This window comes from Sciurus vulgaris (genome assembly GCF_902686455.1).
Source record: "Sciurus vulgaris genome assembly, chromosome: 10".
NCBI lineage: Eukaryota > Metazoa > Chordata > Mammalia > Rodentia > Sciuridae > Sciurus > Sciurus vulgaris.
In genome coordinates, this window is record NC_136470.1 from 142,686,790 (window position 1) to 142,707,080 (window position 20,291).

The window sequence follows — 20,291 nt, forward strand, 5'->3', positions numbered from 1 at the left end:
TCAACCGCCAGAAATACTGCAATAGGATCCATGTGCAGGATGGTTGCAAAACACTGGACAGCATCTGTGTCCCCACACTGCATGCTCAACAAACGTTAGCTACTGTTATTTTACCTTTCCCACCACATCTATCCAAGTTCAAGTTCAGCTGTGTAACAGCTTCTAAAAGCCCACAGGGGTTGCCTGGATCACTGAGGTACAGGAGTGTTCAGCAGTTGAAGCTGCCCATGCGCTGGGACACACCCCTACCCTCCCAAGGGTCAGGCCGCCTGCACGGCACCCTCAGTGAGCTTGGGCCCTGCTCGGCTCTTCCCACCCCCGCTTCCCCCACACATCGGAAATTCTCTCCCATGACGTTGGTGGCCTCCTTCCTCACCAAGAAGGTAAACTGAAAGAGAACCATTCTCAGCCTGAACAGTAGCTGGCACATAATAAACACTCAGGAAACTTTTACTGGGTGATTAAGTAACATCTACACTATTTTTTCAAGTTTTAGCTCAAATTCCATGCATGAAATCTTTCTAGATCTTTTATAAGATTGAACTTTATTTCTTCTGGGCTCTAACAGCTGATTCACGGTCAGATGCTATTCACTGATGTTAACTAATATTAAACGTTCACTACTATTTTCTTAACAGTTAACGTTTAAACAACCTTAGGTGAGTTTCTAAGAGCCTGACAAGTATAAAGCCCATTTAATGCTCACTTACAGATGAGAAAAGAAGGCCCGGAGAAGCTGAAGAACGTGCCCAAAGTCACACAGATGGCCACGAAGGGCACTTCCAACCCAGCCCTGCCGACGTCGCTCCTCACCCTGTCTCTCCTACAAAGAATGCATTCCCAGCCGGGAAGCCCCCTCCCCGTCTCAGTGCCCGGGCTCGCAAGAGTCCCGCCCGGCGACTTCAGCGAGCAGTGTTCTCCCCGGAGCACGTGGGCCCGCTCGCGGCCTCGCCAGCGCCTCCGCGCGGCGCGCGGGCGAACGCTAGCCCTCGCTCGCGGCCTCGGCCCGGCCCCGGCCCACCCTCGCTCCGGCCTTCCGGTGCCCGCGAGTCCGGGCACGGTTCCCGGAAGCCCTGGCCAGGTCGCCGTTCAGGAGCGGCCTCCGCCTCCGCCCGGCCGCCCGCAGGAGGACCCGGAGCGGCGGGCGTCGCCCCGCCCGCCCAGGACCGGTCCCGCGCCGGGCAGCAGCCCGCGCCCCGGGCTCGGCTCGCGTCCAGAGCGTCCGGCCCTAACGCGTTCCGCGCCCAGGCCCGGCTGCCGCGTGGCGCGCTTCCTCGCCCTCGGCCACTCGGTCGCGAGCAAAGACCCTCCCGCTGCGGCCGGTCGCGCCCCCCGCCCCCCGCCACGCCCCCGCTCGGCCTCCAGCTGCCCTTCTGGTCCGAGCAGCGGTGCGTCGGCGTGTCTCCCCGGGGTGTGGCCAGAGGCGTGGCGACGCCTTCCCGGGGCGGCCCGCGCGGCGCGCGGCGTGCTCACTGGCAGGGCCGGGCGGCCGCGAGCCGAGGCGCCGGCGCGGGGCGGCCCCTGCGCTGCCAGCTGGAGCCGGGCGGAGCCCGCGGCCCGCGCAGGGTGGCTCTGCCAGTCCCCGCGCGCCTGGGCGGCCGCACACGTGTCCAGGCGTCACGTCCGCGCGCGCCCCCGGGGCTTGCGTCAGCTGCCGCTCCAGAGGCGGGCGGGCCGGGGCTCTCGCGCCGCTTGGGTCTGGCCGGAACGCCGCCCGCAGGAGGCTCCGCCAGCGGCCGGACGCGGAGGGGCGTTCGCCACCGGGGCCGCGGAGAGCGTCGGCGCGGCCGGTCCCCGCCTTCCCGGGTCGAGCGTCCCCGCGCCCGGTCCCCCTGGGCGCCGTGGCGTTGCCCCGGAGCCCGCCGCCCGCGGGGCGCGCACCGCCTTGACCCGGGCGGCCCCGCGGCAGGCAGGCGCCCGCAGTTCCATGGTGGGTTCGGAGCGCGATGAGCCGCCCGTCCTCCACCGGCCCCAGCGCTAGCAAACCCTGCAGCAAGCAGCCGCCGCCGCCGCAGACCCAGCACGCTCCCTCCCCGGCTGCGCCCCCGGCCGCCGCCACCATCTCGGCTGCGGGCCCCGGCTCGTCCGCGGTGCCCGCCGCGGCAGCGGTGATCTCAGGCCCCGGCGGCGGCGGCGGCGGGGCCGGCCCGGTGTCCCCGCAGCACCACGAGCTGACCTCGCTCTTCGAGTGCCCGGTCTGCTTTGACTATGTCCTGCCCCCCATCCTGCAGTGCCAGGCCGGGCACCTGGTGTGTAACCAATGCCGCCAGAAGTTGAGCTGCTGCCCGACGTGCAGGGGCGCGCTGACGCCCAGCATCAGGAACCTGGCTATGGAGAAAGTGGCCTCGGCGGTCCTGTTTCCCTGCAAGGTAAGCCCAGCGACAGCCCGCGCACCTCCGCCGCGACCTTCCGGAACTCCAGCCTCCAGCCCTCGCGTAGGCCCCAAGAGGTGGATGGTACCTCTCGTTTAAAAACAAGACCGGAACTGTTTACACCTGGTCGCTCTCCCCATGCCCCCCTGGCCACCTGGGGAGAGCTCTGGTTGACGTTCGTCCGAGCACTGGCCCCAGATTATTGGCCCTGGCTGGCTGATGGGACCCAGCGCAGCCTCCGGCCCGGAGCCCGCTCCTCTGCGGACGTGGACTCGGGTGTGCCCCACAGGGCTGGGCCCTGAAGTGCAGCTGGACTGGGAAGCTGGTGGAGAAGGGAGAGGGGCGACCTCGGTTCACTCCTCAGGAGCGCTCAGCTAGTGCTGGGTTCCTCCTGGATCCTGCTTCTGCCGTCTGCGCCACCCTGACACGTGGGAGCTGGGGAGTGTGGCTTAAGAAAACGTGGGGGGCGCCAGAGCCTGTCCTCCCCCAGGGGAGAGCGAGCCCTCCAGCCACGCCTTTCCCGTCCTGGCCTTCCAAGGCTGTGTTTGTGCACCGGGTTGATTGAACAGAGTCCTGCAGACCTTTAACAGGGACGCACAGGAGCTATCGTTAGACTCCTTTAAAGCCCATCACTTTATTCTTTAGGGTTGTTTTTTTTTTTTTACAGTGTTTTATTTATGATTTTTCAAATTTTTAAATTTTATTTGTTCTAATTAGTTGTACATGACTTATTGTTTAGTTTAAAATGTTACCCGTTACCAGTGCCCTTGTGCAAATGAAGACCCAAAGACAAGAAAAGTACAGTGAAAAGACTAAAAATATCTCCCCCTTCTCCCTGTCGCTGTGTCGTTTTAATAGACTCTTAAAACACATGTACATTACACCCTTGAAGCTAAGCATAGCGTCATGAGTGTCAGTGTCTTTGAAGGTTTTTATACTCATACATAGACAGAAGTTTTCCTCCAAAAATGGCTTCTGTGACTTTCTTTTTAAATTTATATTTTCACATTTTCTTGTGTATCTGAAACCCAGCAGAACCTCTTGGTACCTCAGACGGCAGCGTACCATCACATTATGTGATTATAGCCTAACATCTGTTTTACCTCCATTCAAAACTTCAAAATCCTCAGAAGCAGCGGCCAGACGGACCTGTCTGCTGCCTCCCTGGAACCGCGGAGCTCGTTGCTGAACTCAGAGGTGGGAGTGCTGTCACTGAGACTTCTGTGTCCCTGACAGAAGTGGCCTCTGCCTCTCCAGCCGTCCAGGCTCTTGCCTTTCTCCTCAGTGCTGCCTTAAAAAAAAAAAATAGGGCAAGAGCCTGTTTTTAAATTAAAAATAATTCACCAGAGAATTCAGGCTTGAGACTTAAGTTAGTACAATGAGTGATTTAATTCGGGCTTCTGCCCTGCCACCAACCAGGTTTAAAACAGAATATTCAAATAAGGGTCTGGATGGTGTGTGGACTGTGGGTCTCAGACGCCCTTAGAACACTCCGCGGTTCCAGCCCCTCCTGCTGTCCTCTCAGGTGGTTTCTCCTGATACTTGGACACAACACTGCCACGGGGTGGCCGACCGTGGGTGGGGTGCTGGGCGGCTGTCGTGGGTGGGTAGAATGCCCACAGGGTTTCTGGGGAGTTGTTTTCTCCCCAGTTCACGTTCCCCTAAACCAGTGGTGAGTGCAAGAAATGGCCTTTGACAGGTCGCAGGTGAGCACTTGACAGCAGTCGGTATTCCGAACTTGTTTTTGGAACAGTCTTGTTAGAGAAAGGGAGGGAAGCAATCCTGCCTAGGGAGGGTGGTACTGCGCTCGCAGGACCTGGAACCGTGGTTCCTGGAGAAGCATGTGTCTGTCCCAAGACGTCACTCTTGAAGGTGTTCTCTTGGAAGCAGGGATATCAGTGATCTCCCAAGTCTTCATGAGAATGCAGCTGGACACAGCTTCCACTCTGCAAGCTGAAACTAAAGGGCCATCCAGCCAGGCACGGTGACCCAGGCCTGTGATCTCAGTGCTCAGGAGGCTGAGGCAGGAGGATCGCGAGTTCAGAGCCAGCCTCAGCATTGGCAAGGCACTAACTAAGCAACTCAGTGGCACCCTGCCTGTAAATAAATTACAAAATAGGGCTGGGGATGTGGCTCAGTGGTTGAGTGCCCCTGAGTTCAATCCCCAGTACTCCCCAAAAACTAAAAACTAAAATACAGGATCATCCACTCATCTACAGACGGGGAGCCATGCTTAGAATGTACCTGGGGGCTCACTCGTGCGTGCAGATGTGTGAGGCTCACACAGGTGACGTGTGCGTGCCTCACCTTTGGTTGACATGCCGCTTTCCAGTTAGTATGGATAAACCATGAACCAAGTTGGATATACACATAGGCCCAGCAAGCAGCCGAGAGGTGTTCTTCGGCAAGGGTGATCAACAGAAGGAATAAGGTCTGTGTCAATCTGACACCCTTGAGCTGCGGTGTGAGGCTCCTGGGAATCCTGGGGACTGCCCTGTCTCTCTCCCCACCTGCGCTTGAAAGCTCTCTTAGGAGCCAGTTTATTCCAGAAAGCCCATGTTGGGCAAAGTAGCAGAGCCCAGGTCTCCAGATCTGCCTGGTTCTGCCTCGTTTGCCTGAAAGGCCCCTGGGACCTTGCTTTCCCATTGTTAAATGAGAGGTCTGACTGCTTGACTTCTGAGGACAGCTAGCATTCCATGGAAAGGGAGTGAGGGGCACCCCTGGGCACCTTCCCTATGCCAGCTCCTTGGCTTGTGGCAGCTTTAAAGCTACTTCCTGACTTGCGCCTGCAGCGTGGTGCGGTGGGCCAACCCGTCGTGTCACACGCCGAGCCCGTGGGGAGCCGGCCTCTCTTCCCGCTCCGTAGGAATCCAGTGAAGCTCCTCACTGCATAGATTCAAATCTGAATTCACACTCCACGCGTGTGAACATAACTCAAGGTCGACGCCAGTAACAAAGCCATCTGGCGGATGAGTCCCCGGAGGGCCTCTGACAGGGCTGGCCCAGCACAGCTCCTGACAGGTCGTGCTTCAGCTGGCCAAAGGATGGATGGGTTGCCAGACAGCTCCGGTGCGGGGCCACATAATTGAAGGCTCAAGTGATGCCACGCCTTGGGGACAGGGTGCCACGTGCATTATTAGCTCGGGTCTGCTCTTCATGAAGGATCTCTATCAGCACGGCCAGCTTCCCATTGGGTGGTCACAGTGCATTTTGTGGCTGAGACCTTGGACAGCCCCTCGGGGGGCCTCCCACCTCGGCTGGGGGCGGGACAGCGAAGGGCAGCCCGCTGGTCCACAGCTCAGGTCAGCTCACCCCGCCGTGCCTCCTCCAGGCCGGGCTCCCCTGCACCCTGCAGGAGATGCTGAGCACCCAGCCCGCGTGCTTCACCAGGCCTCTTCTTTCCCATTTCTCTGTCCTCTTTAAAGGTTTCTAGTAGCTCATGTCAAAGCCTCTCAGCCAGACAAGTCTGCCCTGTAGTTCAATTGTGGTGATGCTGTTTTGTTTAAAAATTTTATTGTAAAAGCCACATGGAGTCAGACCACCCAATGAACGTTTGCAGGCCCCTCCATGAGGCCGACTCTGGTCCAGTAGAAACACATGAGGTACCAGCAGGGACCAGGTAGTGCAGGGAGAGGTGTCTGACATGTGGCCTCAGGGCGGGGGCCTCTGGAGCCGCACAGATGGTGGGGAGGCAGAGAGCTCAGCCCGAGGCCCAGGCCAGGCTGCTGGAGATCACCCCAGCCCGCAGTTCAGGACCCGCGTGGTCTGCACAGTAAGACCCCATCATAAAGTCCACCAAGGAGGGCACCTGAGCTCCCGGGCCCTGTGGGCTTGGTGGGCTGCAGATGTGGCTGGAACCATGCCAGACCTTTAGTTCTCTCGCCAGATGCCAGGAATCTGGACTTTTATGTTAAATATTTCAAAAATTTTTTCCCAGCACGAGCCAAATCCAAAGGTAGTGCCAGCCCTTGCAGGCCAGCCCAGCCGTGGCTGCAGGCCGGATTCCAGCTGCAGGAGGACAGCCTCTGATTGGTCCCCCTCGGGAAGCGTTCAGTGAGCCTTCGGGTTCTCCTCTGATTCTTGTCATACGTGAACTTTGAAACTGATCATTAGGGTTTTATTTCTTGTTTTCTTTTTCTTTCTTGCCAAGAGAGTGTTCGTTCTGGCCATGCAGAGACCTCAGCTGTTGTCCTGGTGACTGGATGTTCGACCTTGTACAGCCAGTGTATTTTCTGCACCCAGGGTCTTTAGGAGAAGAGCTTAAGCTCAGTGATGACATCAAGGTTCTTTCTCACCAAAGTTCTGGAATCTAGTAAGTGGTCCCAGATAGGACACAGGGACTGGCTTCTCAGAGGGCCTGGCTTTGACCGACCGTGTCCGGTCACGTGCTGCCCCGAGCCTGAGCCTGCTCGTTGATCGTGGTGAAGAAGGGATGGTCACAGCTGGCGGGTGGGGGCTCTGAGGTCAGGCCAGGGCCTCTGCCTCCCTCATCACAGGAGGATGGCTGGGATCAGGGTGCTGGTGAGGGGTGGGTGATCACCTCGAAGTCTGAGGGATAGGCCAATCAGCCAACACAGTTTCCAGGTCTCTTCTTAACCTCAGAACTTCCCCAAGACACAGTCACCTAGGAGACTGGCCTGCAGCCCTCACTGCTGCCTGAAATTGACAGGTCGCCCACAAAAGCATAGAATGCACGTTCAGGGACCAAGAACCACACATCAACGCTAAGGCTCAAGGTTTTAAAGAGCAAAACTGGCAACATAGCTTTTTAAATTGAGAACAGAAGCACAGGAATATTATGCATCAGACTGAAGTGTAAAGCTGATTCCACCCATCGCGGGCCAAGGACGTCACAGGTCACCATGACTATAACTGGGGTCCGTTTTCCTTCAAGTTGGTCCTTCGTACGAGCAGATGGAGGTGGACGGTACCAGCCTGAGAGTGGATAGCTGCTCCCGTTCTGTGTCAGACCCTTTTTAAGAAGCCCCTGGCAAGTGCTGCAGGGCTGAGTGAAAACCTTAGAGCCAGTGGCTTCAGGGACACCTTTGTGCCTCTGACAAAATTTGCAAGAAATAGCATTTCTTACTCAAACCCGCAAGGTCCTCATGCTCGAAAGGGCACATAGTAGGTGCGCACTGGCTACACTGAAAGCCAGCATTCAGGGCCCTTGTGTTGCGCGGGGTGTGGTGAGAACTGGTTCCAGAATGGGCAGAACCAGGCCGCTTCCTGGTCAAGGACGCATGGCGTCCAGTGTGTGCTCTTCGGCTGAGAGCGGTACTGCAAGTTCTCTAGCGGGACTTGGTCAACTCGATGTACCGCAAGGCCCGTTTCTTTCTCTAGTCCTTGAAAACTGGGAACCTGCCATTCCCTCGTCTCCAGTTTGGTGAACATTTGTTGTCAGGATTTCTTAGACTGGTGGCATCTGTGGGGCCCAAGGTCCCCTGCTGTGTGCAGGTGGATGGGAGATACCTGCCAGGCCGGTGGGCCCGTGCACACCTTTAGAGCTTCAGTCAGCAAGGCCTGTGCCCCTGGTCCCCGGTCCAGCCCCAGGCGGCCTGGCGGCCTCTCAGCCTCAGTGCTCACTGGTACCGCGGGGTCACCAGGGTTGTTGGGATGACCAGACGTGGCCAAGCTGCTGGCAGAGTACCTGGCACTGCCCTGGCTTGCAGTGCAGCTCCAAGCCAGTGGGAGGCAAATGGCCCACGTGCAAGGTCAGGCCAGGCTTAACCTTCAAAACAGGCCGAGGAGTCCTTCCACCCTCTGCCACCAGGCTTCCTGACCCTCCTCCTGATCATGGAGGGTTAGGGCCACAGGGCTGGTGAGTTGGCCCCAGCCCTGCATTTATGGTGATGAGACTTTACCTCATTTCTTTAAGACTCTTACAAGGAAAGCCTGGTTTGATGAGCCAGCTTTTCAAAATACACGTATTACATCCATATGTGTTGTTTCACACATTATAGTTTATGCTGTTTAAAGTTATGACCATTATTTTTAAATGTGGAATATGTAGAAAGTCATGTAAAAATAAAATTCTTTATAACTGCCCCGTCTAGAAAAAACCATGGTAACACTTAATACGTCCTGCAGACTCACCTGTGAGTTGAAGTTTTTCCAAACAACAACAAAAAGGCAATAAAATGAAGACTGCTGCTCATGTTGTTTCATAACCTGTTTTTCCCCGTCTTATACATCCTGACTGCTGTTCTACATTGATACTAATCTTTAAGGCCATGTCTAATCGTTACATATATTTTAACTCCCTAACAGTACCAGAATTATTTGATCAAGGTCTTATTTGTGGTCGCACAAGTTATTCTAGTTTTTTACTGAGATTAACAAAAAAGTACCTCTATAACAGAATCACTGTGCACGAGAAAACAGACAATTGCTGCAGCTAAAGCCTGGAACTTGGATGGTGGGCCCGCAGGGCAGGTGCAGAGCCAGAGCTGGTGGGAGTGCAGCCAAGTCCTGCCTTCCAGCAGCCCCACTGCTGGTGCCCTCAGGCCAGAGCTGGGTACTGCCGGTTACCCATTCTTCTCCCAGCACTGGAGGTGGAACCCGAGACCACACCCCAGCCCCAGGCCTGTTCCTCAGGCCCACCTGTGGGGAGGCCCAGCTGCCCACTTGCCTCCCGACCGGTTTGTGCCTGAGGGTGGCAACAGGGGTGCCAACATGGCAACAGGACCTTTCCAGAGGGAAGGAGCAGAGAGCAGCCTGCAGCAGGCCTGCCGTCTCTGAAGTCTGCTGTGAAGAGGAAATGAATGAGGGGTTGCCCGGAGGGGCCGGCAGGACTGCTGTGGACACCGCCTGCCTTGGTTACAGGGCCTGGGCCAGGGCCCTGTCTCTTGCTGTCCTCCTGGGTACCTTGTAAAGGATGTGAGGCTGTTAGTGTGCCCCTTAGCCATCTGCCAAACCCATACGGTTTCTACGTGGAGGACCAGAAGCACCGTATGGACCTTGTATCGGGGGTTGACCCCAGGGGCACTTAACCACTGAGTCACATCGCCAGACCTTTTTAATATTTTATTTAGAGATGGGGTCTCACTGAGTTACTTAGGACCTTGCTAAGTTGCTGAGGCTGGCTTTGAACTTGTGATCCTCTGGCTTCAGCCTCCCGGCCGCTGGAATTACAGGCATGGCCACCACGTCCGGCTTCCCATGTCTTCTCTGCATAGAGCCCCTGCCTTTCCTGCCTCCCACTCATCCCCCTTTCCATTCCAGACTCAGGTGATGGCCTTTGGAGGGACAGCTGGCTATGGCTTCGGAAGGGCCCTCTTATCATGAGGGTTGCCAGATGAAACGCAGAATACCCAGTTAAATTTGAATTTCAAATAAACAACACATAATGGGGGAGGGAGAAGTAGATCCCAAATATGGCTCGGGAGCTACTAGGAGCTCCTGAGCATCTTGTTACTTTTTTCACAAATGTGCCCGCCCCACCCCTGACGTCTCCTGGTGAGTCCACTGCCTGGTCGGGAAGGAAAGCCTGTTGAGGGAGGGGCTCCATGGGAAGGAGGTCAGGGCAGGTGGGACCTGGCACAGAAGGTGGGCGGGCACTCTCAGCAGGCAGGAGGTCCTTGACCCTGGCCATTCCTGTCCTGGCTGGAGCATGCTCTGAAGGAGCCTCACAGAACTGGCTTCCCAGAACAGTGTGTGGTTGCTGCTGACCCTGGCTGTGGACAGGTGAGAAGCCCACACGGTCAAAACTCAACTTTTGTTAAGTTTCAAAGATGAAAACAACCTTGCCAGCCGGGGATCTGCAAAACCCCCAGCAGCTGCCCCCGGCAGTGCACCCTCAGGCCTCTGCCGTGACCGTTTGTCCGCGGCCTTCCAGCAGCACCCCTTTTGGTAAGAAGGTGCCTGCCGGTCCTGGCTGTCAACTCTTGGGCTAAAAGGTGAATTTTTGAGCCCGAGATTCTAATCAGTTGCCTTGTCCAGAAGAAAGTTCTGAAGTGTGTTCGCACTCCCTGCACTGCTGGGCAAGGCTGTTTGACAGTCCTGCCTGGTGCTGAGCAGTTGTCCTCTTGTATCATTATCTGTAAACCGTTGCTGTACCACTGGCAGGTAATCATCCCCCGCACTGCCTGCAGCGGAGGTGAGGATGTGCTGAGGTGCTTAAAGGAAGGCTGCCAGGCAGACGCAGCCGGAGTATTGCGATTAAGCACACAAGAGGTTGAACTTGCTCCTGCCGCCCAAGTCAGGATGACTAACCGGAGCCCACGGGTCTCCAGCTACTCATGGAGTCAAGGGGTGAGCTACGGAGGTAGGCTCAAGGTCACAGAGGACACTGGTACTGGTTCTGATCACAGCCAGACTACTGGTGGTTGGCAGACCCTTTAAGAGGAGAATAGAGCCATCAAAAGACCCCAGAGCTGGTGTTCCCGGTCCATGTAGGACTTCAGAAGAGCTGTACACACCCGCACCCCAAGTGGTCATGCAAATAAAATATGTGAAACCCCCTTATTGACACTGACAAAACAACCTGTTGTGCCTGGAATCTAAATTAAAAGCAAGCAGTCATCCTGCGTAATCCCAAGGTAAACATTTCATCATCATCAGGTAAACGTAGGGCTCATTTATCAACAAACGCTGGGTGGGCAAGAGCAGGCAACCCATCAGTAAGTCCCACAAAATGGAAGCAAGATTAATCAATCCATAAATAATGGAGGAAGACCCATGCTCAGCCAGGAGGCAGGACATTTTCAACCACTGAAGGTCTAGCTTGGCTTTAAAGAGCGGCACAGTCACAGTGACAACATGGGTCACGCTGGGTTAGCAGCCACCCCAGCTGAGCGGGGCTACAGGACACAGAGGAGATGGAGGCCTCCACCAGCCTCCCCTGCTCCCTGCTGGTGGCTCGTGGTCATTGGCCCGGGCGGAGCCCACCCTCCCGGCTCGCCCTCCCCCCGTGTCCACTTTCTGGGTTCACCTCCCTAGTGCTGAATGTGACCCCTGGAGCTCACCCAGCAGATGGGGTCAGAATCTGTAGAAGTTTGCCCTGGGATACACGGGGTGGCGGGAAGGAAAACTGCTGGCCAGAAAGGACCTGCCTGGGCCACAGGCTGGCTGGTTACCTGCAGACCCTTGGCAGGATCTGAGGACAGTGGCAAACGCCCTGTGTCCTGTGAGGCTGAGAAGTGTTGCTTATTGTAACAATTTATGTCTTCCCTGCAAAGCTGTTTCAGTTCCTAAAATGAACCCCAGAGAACTTCTAGCAAGAGAAAAACTGTTAACTCTGGTTGCATTTACATGTAAACATGTAGTTAAAAGTGTATTTTCTCTTTAAAAAAAAAAAAAGATGATAAAGCTTAATTCACTGAACCCAGTCCTCATTAGAAACCTCGATCCCAGGCAGTACAGATGGCTGACTTAGTCTCTGGATGCCCTAATACATTTTTACTTTGATATGATTTCAAACTTACACGACAGTTACAATAATAGCACCAAAATTTCCAAGTAGCCCTTATCCAGATTCACCAGTTTCCTGTCTGCCGCCGAGCGCTGTCATTTGCGGCTCTCTGCTCCTGCCCGTATTTTTAAGCCATCTGAATGTTAGTCACAAGCATCCTGCCCTTTGGCCCCTAAATCCTTCACTGTTTTTCTCCTAAAAACAAGGACATTGTCTTATGTAATTATAGCAGTTATCAAAATTGGGAAATTCGACACAAAGTAGACACTTGGTTTTCTGACCCACGGTCATGTTCACATGGCAGCCGCTGCCCGCAGTGTCCTCTGCGGCGACGTTGGCTTGCTGGTCCGGGGTCGGGCCCTGCATCTAGCCACTGGTGTGCGTCTGTGGTCATTCCAGCTTCCTTGGGTTGGAGGAAGGCCTGCTTGCTCTTGCCTCGTCCAAGGTCATTTCTTGGATCTAGTTCAGAGGTCTGTGAGCATCAACAACAAAACAGCAGTGGTGCTTTGTTTTCTCAGTGGAGGAGCACACCTCTCTGAGGCGCTGGCAGGTGTGCGGCCTCGGCCATTTCCCAGGAGGGAGCAGGGGAGGTGGTGGTTCCTCCGTTGGTTGTGGGAGTTCAGCGACTCCTTCTTGGACTGTGTGGACTCAGATTTCTTGAATGACTTGCCCTAAGGCTGTCGTGGCACCGTGACCTTTACGCCAGCGAAGAAGGGCTCCCCTGCGTTTATGCTCCTTTCAAAAACAAATGTAATGGACTGTTCGCTCGATGAATGGCAGGTGTCGGGCTGACTGCTCTGAAGGGTTCACCTGTGTCTGTGCGCAGGGGTTTTATGCTGAGAGGGAAACGCCTGCAGGCCCAGCGCCAGGAAGAGCACGGGCACCACTCGCTGCCCTCTGAAGAGGCTGACGGTGGGCGCCAGGTCGCCGCGTGCGCCCGGCCTCGGGCCCGCAGCTGAGACGCGTCTGAAGGTGTGGGTCGTGGCCTTTCTGGCTGTGGTGGCCTCCCGCCCGAGTCCTTGGCCCTGCCTGCTTTCTCTTGCCCTCACTTCCTGGTGGATCCAGCTGCCTTCCTTGTCTTCCTTGTCTTTTTTCCTCTTGGAAGGTTTACTTAAAACCAGCCCCGCGGGGAACGAGTGCAGGGTCCCTGAGGAGAGCTCATTTCTAGCTGAGCGCTGTCCCACGACACAGGCCCTCTGCCACCCAGCCCTGGGCTGTCTCTCAGCAACGAGAGGCACAGGGAGGCAGGGCCCCAGATGTGCAGAAGTCCCAGCCCTCGCCAGAGCGGGAGGCCAAGCGGGACTTTCTGGCAGATGTGGGAGCAGGCTGGAGGGCCTGGTGCCGGGGCCGCCTTCCCTCAGCTCGCCGGGCTGTTCCTGCAGACCGAGGGGTCGGTCCCAGCGCCTGCCGCCAAGCAACATGTCGTGGGCCCAGGCTTGGCGTGCGATGGAGGGCAGAGAGTGAAGCCAGCTGCAAATCATTTGTTCCTTTTTCCCAAAATGCTGCTTCTTTGACCCCCCACGCTGAGCAGGTGCACTGGACCAGCAAAGTGACCAAGCTGGGCTCTGCTCCCAGTGTGGCCCCAAGTCCAGGAGTGTCCAGTGTCTGGAGTGAACAAGAGGTGGAACCAGCTCTCCTGCCCACCCCCTCACTTCCTAAGTGGTCCTAGTCTGAGGCCAGGGTGGGCATCCCCCAGCATCCTTGGGTGCCTGGTGGTCAGTGCAGTGACTAGCTGCACCTGGGTGCTGGCACGGGCCCCTCCTGAAGCCGTGAAGGCGGATGCTCAGAAGCAGAGCAGTGGCTTTCATTGAAATCGGGTTCTCAGCTGGGCAGGGGCCAGGGATGCTGCGAAGCAGCCTGGAATGCAGCCCGTGTGTCCTATAAAGCAATCCTGGAAACCAACTGACCCGCGGGGCGGCCCTGACCTGCCCCCTTCAGCTTCTTCACCCTACCCAGACCTGGGGGACCGCGCCATGCACTTTGTCTCCATGAAGCTCTCTTACCCTTCCTCCTCCCCCATCCCACCTGAGACCGCCGCCCCAGGCTCTGCTGGAGTGTTTCCGATGCTCCGTCTCCCCCTTGTCCTCTGAGCATGTCCCAGCACCCAGTGAGGCCGGGCGGGCGCGTCCGGAAGGGTTCTGCACTTATGTTTCCTCCTATGCGGGCGGACGAGCCCATGATGAAATTTAATTTTTGATTTAGGTAGAGCAGAGGGTTCACGGCAACTAAATATCAGAGAGTTGCAACAATGTACTGTCAAACCTGTGAATGTAGCCTTGCTCTCTCAAAGTACCTTACTGTGCCGTCCTCACCCTCCTTAAGTGATGTCGGATGATACAGTACTTCAGACGGAGTGAGGGGACAGCAGAGGTGGTGTGACCTTACATCAGGCTACTTTTGATCTTCTGAAAATACATCAGGAAGAAGGTCACGTGCTGCAAGTGACCGGGGTCACTGAGCCTGACGGCGCTGAGTGGATGATCGATGCCCTGAGTCATGGGCTGACAGGAGTGTGCACAGTTTAAACGTGTGAGTCATTTATTTCCAGAACTTTCCATTTAATAATTTTGGACAGCTGACTGCAGGTAACAGACACCAAGGAAAGCAAAGCCACAGGCACAGGGGACAGCTGTGCTGAATTCTTCCTCCTTGCCACACACAGCCCTTTCCTCCTGGAAACACCACCCAGGGAGGACCCAGGCTCATCTCACTGCCTGCCACAGAGCCTCAGGGGCCTGGCACCCTCCGAACCCTTGAAGCTCTTCAAGAGAACACAAACCCCAGGCCAGGGCTCAGGGAGACGTGGGCTCCCTGCTCAGAGGCACCTGGGCAGTTTTACCCAGTCGCAGAATGCACAGGCCCCTGAGCTCCTCTCCCTGGCCCCTGGGTGGGTGCCCAGGGAGGGTCCGCCATGCTCCAGACTGGCCTTCCAGCAGGCTCCTAGACTGTTGTCGGCCTGCCTGGTGGCCCTGTGTGAATGTGCTTCCCTTCTAGAGATCTCTGATCCAGTGGTCATAAAAGTGGCCCCAGGGGTCCTCTGAAGATGCTGCCTCACCCACGTGGAAAGGAGGAATGGACGAAAGGTCAGCTTGTCTAGGAAGAGCAGAGGACGCACCATGGCCTTAAAACTACCTCTGTCCAAGCGGAGCCGTGTAGCAAGGCCCTCTTTCCCAGGGTCATTGCCTCACAAATGCAAAGCCACACCCTCTCTGTTTGTGTGATAGGGAGGTCGCCTGCTTTCTCTATTCGGGTTCAAAGAAGAGTGAATGTGCGACTTTTAAGGCAGAACCATAAATCAGAACGTAAATATCCCTGCTGGAGTGGGAAAGTCCTGAACCCGTCAGGTATTTGTTGTAAATGTTGAGTCCCTGAACCTCAAGAGTGGGGGACCTGGGAACTTTCTAGATGCCCCATGCAAAGTCCATCTCATTCCTGGGTTATTCCGGGCAGCTGTGGAGAACAGCCCGTGCTGAGATGCCTTTGGACCCAAATACCAAGGGCCTGTTTGAGCCAGGGGACCTGCCAGGCTCTGGCAGCTGGCTGTTTTTATTTTGTGCATGTGTGTTTTAGGGTCTGGACTGAAGGGCCTCACCCACCCTCCCACAGCAACATCAGAGAACTCTGGGCCGGCCACACCCCTGATTTCGAACCATTCACAGGGGCTTTACAAAGTTAGGAACACTGTGTAAATATACATGGGTAAATTTGTTTCTCATCCTGATTTTTTTTTTTTTAATTTATATCCAGGCCTTTAAAATTAGTCCACGGTTCAAAAAAATGAACAAGCAGTTCCTATCAACAAAGCAAATAACAGAGGGTGCTTCTGCCCCGCTCTGCTGAAGGCTCTCATCTGCGTTGGGTGGGGAGGGCGAGGTGGGGCGGAAGGAGTCTCTGCTGGTTAGAGACTCACCCCAGAGTGGGGCTGCTTCACTCCGTCCCCTCGCCGATGGCAGCTGGCCTCCTGCTCTGAGCCTCCTTTCTGGTGGCAGCGTTCAGACCATAAAGTCTTGACTCTGACCTGCTCCAGCTGGTAAGGGGTTATGGCACCAGGCGGGGTGGGGAGAGGTGGAGCAGCTGGACAGCACCCTGGGCCGTGGCCTCCCTGCCTCGCTTGGTGCCTGTGCATCTGGAGGCGTGTGTCCAGCCGAAGCCTGGCACCCGTGCCCTGAGGTCAGGACGGGGCCCCGGGCTCACCTGCACGGGGCTCTGGCTTCTCCATTCTTGGCGTGACAGCAGGACGGTCCTCTGGGCAGCTCTGCTTGCAGGCTGACTCCTCTGTGTCTAGGAACAGCAGCCTCATTTCCTTTGGTGAGGCCTTCCCAGGATGGAGAGGTCTGTCCACTGGGAATGTCTCCTGGAGTCTGAGGGAGGGCCCTCCAAGGGCAGTGGGGGTCAGCGAGCTCCTCTAGCCTGCTCCTGAGGCCTGTCGCAGGCACTGCCTGGCCTGTCGTGGGGACGTGTGGGATGGACCCTGAGCATCAGGCGGGAAGCAAGCCTTGAGAGGAGTCCGGCCTCCCACCTCGGCCTCCCCTGGCTGGGACCCTGTGATGAGCAGGCTTCTGAGTTAGCCAAGTGGCTCTCAGACAGGGTTTCTTTCCACCAAAAAGAAGGGGCAAAGCGCCGTGGGGAAGGGTTTGGAGAAGAGGGCAGTTTCCAGCAGTGTGAAGAGGTCTCGAACCCCTTGGCCCTAGCCTGGTCAGGCCCGCAGTGACCCCAAGGGCAGCCTTCCCCATGGCCTGCCTGTCACCAGCTCAAGCCAGGAAGGGATAAAGGGGACAACAGGAAGAATACTAGTTTCAAAATTGTCGTTATGTGAAAGCTAGTCTAGAGATGATACTTCTTGTCTAATTCCACCCCCAAAGATTTTGAAAAAAATAAAGCCGTGTGCAGTGGCGCACGCCTGTGATCCCAGTGACTCAGGAGGCCGAGACCGGAGGATCGAAAGTTCAAAGCCAGCCTCAGCAACTTAGTGAGGCCCTGAGCAACTTAGCGAGACCATGCCTCGGGCTGGGGATGTGGCTCCGTGGTTAAGCACCCCTGGGTTCAATCCCTGAAAAACCAGCCAACCAACCAAAAAAGCCAGATTCACAAACAGTGAGGGGAAAGCCAGGTGTTCATTTGTAATAAAGAACTGGAGTCTCACCGTCAGCACCGCTGGGATGGGTGGGCATGGGCGCAGCACGCCCTGGTCCAGGAAAGGCCTCGACTGCGCATGGCAGTCTGACCAGAGTGGCGGCTGAGCCGTGGCCTTAATACGTGGCTCGCCTTGAAGGCAGCGCGATGCCAGTGGGCTGGGCCCGAGGCTGGGCGGTGCGTGACACTGTGTGCTCTGTCCCCGCAGTACGCCACCACGGGCTGCTCGCTGACCCTGCACCACACGGAGAAGCCGGAGCACGAGGACGTCTGTGAGTACCGGCCCTACTCCTGCCCGTGCCCCGGGGCCTCCTGCAAGTGGCAGGGCTCGCTGGAAGCCGTGATGTCCCACCTCATGCACGCCCACAAGAGCATCACCACGCTGCAGGGCGAGGACATCGTCTTCCTGGCCACGGACATCAACCTGCCGGGGGCCGTGGACTGGGTGATGATGCAGTCCTGCTTCGGCCACCACTTCATGCTGGTGCTGGAGAAGCAGGAGAAGTTCGAGGGCCACCAGCAGTTCTTCGCCATCGTCCTGCTCATCGGCACCCGCAAGCAGGCCGAGAACTTCGCCTACAGACTGGAGCTGAACGGGAACCGCCGGAGACTGACCTGGGAGGCCACGCCGCGGTCCATCCACGACGGTGTGGCCGCGGCCATCATGAACAGCGACTGCCTGGTCTTCGACACGGCCATTGCACATCTTTTTGCGGATAATGGGAACCTGGGAATCAATGTGACGATTTCGACCTGCTGTCCGTGAGGTGCCTCGAGGCCCGGGCACAGTGCTGGGTGTTAGTGACGTGTCCCCAGGCGTGTTACTCGACAGGTCTTCACAAGGCAGGACCCACGTTACTGCTCCTGTTTGAGCACCTCTCCACCTGGCTCAGCCCGGCCGGTTCGCTACCTGGTGGACAGGTGCCTGCTCGCCATTGGGTCGCTGCCCCGCCACCCAGTCAGCTCTCCTGGGAAACCTCTCACTTCCTGAACAGCACTTGGCAGGTTGCTCGGCCCGTAGACCAGGATAGAGGTTGGAGCCTCCTTCCCGCCTGCCTCCCTGTGGTGGTCCCCGTGTTGGCCAGAGCTGGGTGACCATCCCTTGTTTTTAGGGGCAGGAATCGTCTTTACACATTTTGAACAGTGTCTCTCAAACTGCAGGACTGACCAGCATAGACAGAATTCCTGGGAGAGTTCGTCCCACAGTGCAGATTTGGGAAGTCCCTGAGTTTTAAGTCTCACCAGGTGATGCTTTTCAATGATCAAGTTTGAGAATTACTGGCTTAATCACAGACAGGGTCCAGATTTTAAAGGTGCTTTAAGATTGCCCCCCCTCGATGCTGTCTGTCTACCGTTTCGGCCCCCGCCCCAGTTAAAGCAGAGGGACAGGCCCACAGGGCTCCCTCCTGACCGGCTGTCGGGTAGGATGTGGGGAAGGAAAGCAGGTCCTGTGCGGTGGTAGTTCTCGGTCATTCGTTCCCGCTCACCACTGGTGCAGATGACCGTCTGCCCCGGCTTCCCTTGCCGTCTTCCTTGACTGGCTGGTGTGAAAGACTAGGTCAGGGTTGGAAAGCTCTGTCACCGGGCCCCGTGCTTGCTATTTAAAGGTATGTGTTGGTTGTATGGTTGGTTTTTTGTTTTGTTTTGTTTTGGTTTGGTTTTTGCCACATTCATTTTAGTTTTTTAATAAATATTTTCCAAAAATGAACGCTGTCCTTCATTTTCCTAGTCGAGCAGTATTTATTGAGCGTCTACTGTGTGCAGGTGCCAGAAGCATCACCGCCACCTCTAGGATTGGAGTCTCACTGTTTCCACGGAAGGAAGCAGCCATGCCACCACGGTCATGGCGCAGCGGAGGCCCACGCCCACGTCCCTGCGTCCCTGCACCGGGGGCTGTCACGGGCCGCAGGCCTCCTCCTTGGGACACGCTTTCTGACTGCCAGTTCTTGGGTAAGAAAAGTAGGGCTCTTACCTTCCAGAATCCGAAGGAAGAGGCCGGGCTTGTGCCGATGCCCAGTGCTGAGGCTGATCCAAACAGTGGACTCTCCGACTCCCCCAGTCCAACCCTGAACTCAAAAACATTCAGCCCCCAATGCCCCACAAGAATCTGACTTACCTCAGTGGCCCGTGTCCACTAGCGCGGCACCAGGAGGGAGGGATGGCTTCAGGGTCGTTTTGCTTTTTTAGTCAGGTGCTAGGGCATTGAGCGTTTAGTCAGCACACAGATCGGGCAGGGAAGGAATCGCTTCCGTGACTTCTAGGCTGTTCTTCAGGTAAAGCCGAGAACAGTGCCATGCTCTCCACACACGTGACGTGTGACTACAAACCACGGCTGTTTCCACCAAGAGTCACAGTGCAGTCCCTGGAGGTGGAGCCAGGAGCAGGTGGACGCTGGCCCTTGGGGCGGAGCTGCCCCCCAGTGGAATCCAGCACCTGCGTGACACCAGGCAGCGTGGTCAGTGTGAGCCAGCCTCGTGTCCACGGCCCCGTCCCCGTCACCCAGGATGGTGGAAAACAGGACTGCGGGTCAGCAGCGTGCCCAAGGGTAAGGCTCTCTACGGACCCGGAAGGAGGAGAGAGCGGAAGCGTCGACCTCGAGCACCAGAGGCAAGACTTCAGGCCCAAAGAGGAAGCGCCACGCTGTCGGCGACTCACGCCTCCTGACGCCCGTCCACGTGGCCTCCGCGGCTCCACAGACCGCGGCGCCGTGGCGTCCCAGCACTGCGCAGCTCCTCAGCCTGTCCCAGAGGTCACCAGTCTCCACCCTCACTCTGACCTGAGAACTGAATTCTTCGCCCGGAAACACAAATCCCCAGGAAGTGGGGAGGAGAAAGGGTCCATAAATTGACCTGCTTCTTTGTATCAGTCCCATTGCAAACGCACTTAACCCTGAGGAGGCTTTTGTCAAAACTCGTCACGTGACTCACCCAAGTATCACGCTTTTAAGTTAAAACAAGGGGGACTAGGCTGGGCTTAGTGGCAGAACGTTGGCCTGGCACCTGTGAGGCACTGGGCTCAGTGCTCAGCACCGCGGTGGTGTGCCCGCCTACAACTAAAAAATAATAATTCAAAACCTAAAACAATAAGGATCTCTTTCTCCATCCTGTCCTTGCTCAACATTCTAATTTGACAAGTCTGGCTACTCAAACAAGACGGTGGGTTAAACCTGTCTTGTGATGCTTGAGTCATTTTCAAGAAAAAAAAGTTGCTCAGAATACCCCAGAAGAAAATGTGAACAGTCACTAATTCTTTAAAAACCAGCCAGCCTTGAGAACAGGGGTTCCCAGTGCCCAGCGGGAAGAACTGGTCTTCTCCCTGAATCCTGAAGACTTGAGGGCTGAGAGAGGGTGGTCCATAGGGTGGACTGCCCGTGGAAA

At 56.4% G+C, this 20,291-nt stretch overlaps 1 protein-coding gene across 1 annotated transcript; it reads left to right on the forward strand.

Moving 5' to 3' along the window:
- Nucleotides 1–1,431: 1,431 nt before the first annotated feature.
- Nucleotides 1,432–18,622, forward strand: SIAH2 (siah E3 ubiquitin protein ligase 2). Its single transcript, XM_079100977.1, has 2 exons — nucleotides 1,432–2,369; nucleotides 17,123–18,622. Exons 1-2 carry the CDS (start codon nucleotides 1,947–1,949, stop codon nucleotides 17,678–17,680), a joined length of 981 nt encoding a protein of 326 aa, XP_078957103.1. The 5' UTR covers nucleotides 1,432–1,946; the 3' UTR covers nucleotides 17,681–18,622.
- Nucleotides 18,623–20,291: the final 1,669 nt, after the last annotated feature.

Excerpts from the sequence above, each read along its gene's own strand:
- SIAH2 (XM_079100977.1), top strand. The coding sequence starts at position 1,947 with ATGAGCCGCCCGTCCTCCACCGGCCCCAGCGCTAGCAAACCCTGCAGC. Across the intron at positions 2,370-17,122 it reads CGGTCCTGTTTCCCTGCAAG|TACGCCACCACGGGCTGCTC; the intron begins GTAAGCCCAGCG and ends CTGTCCCCGCAG.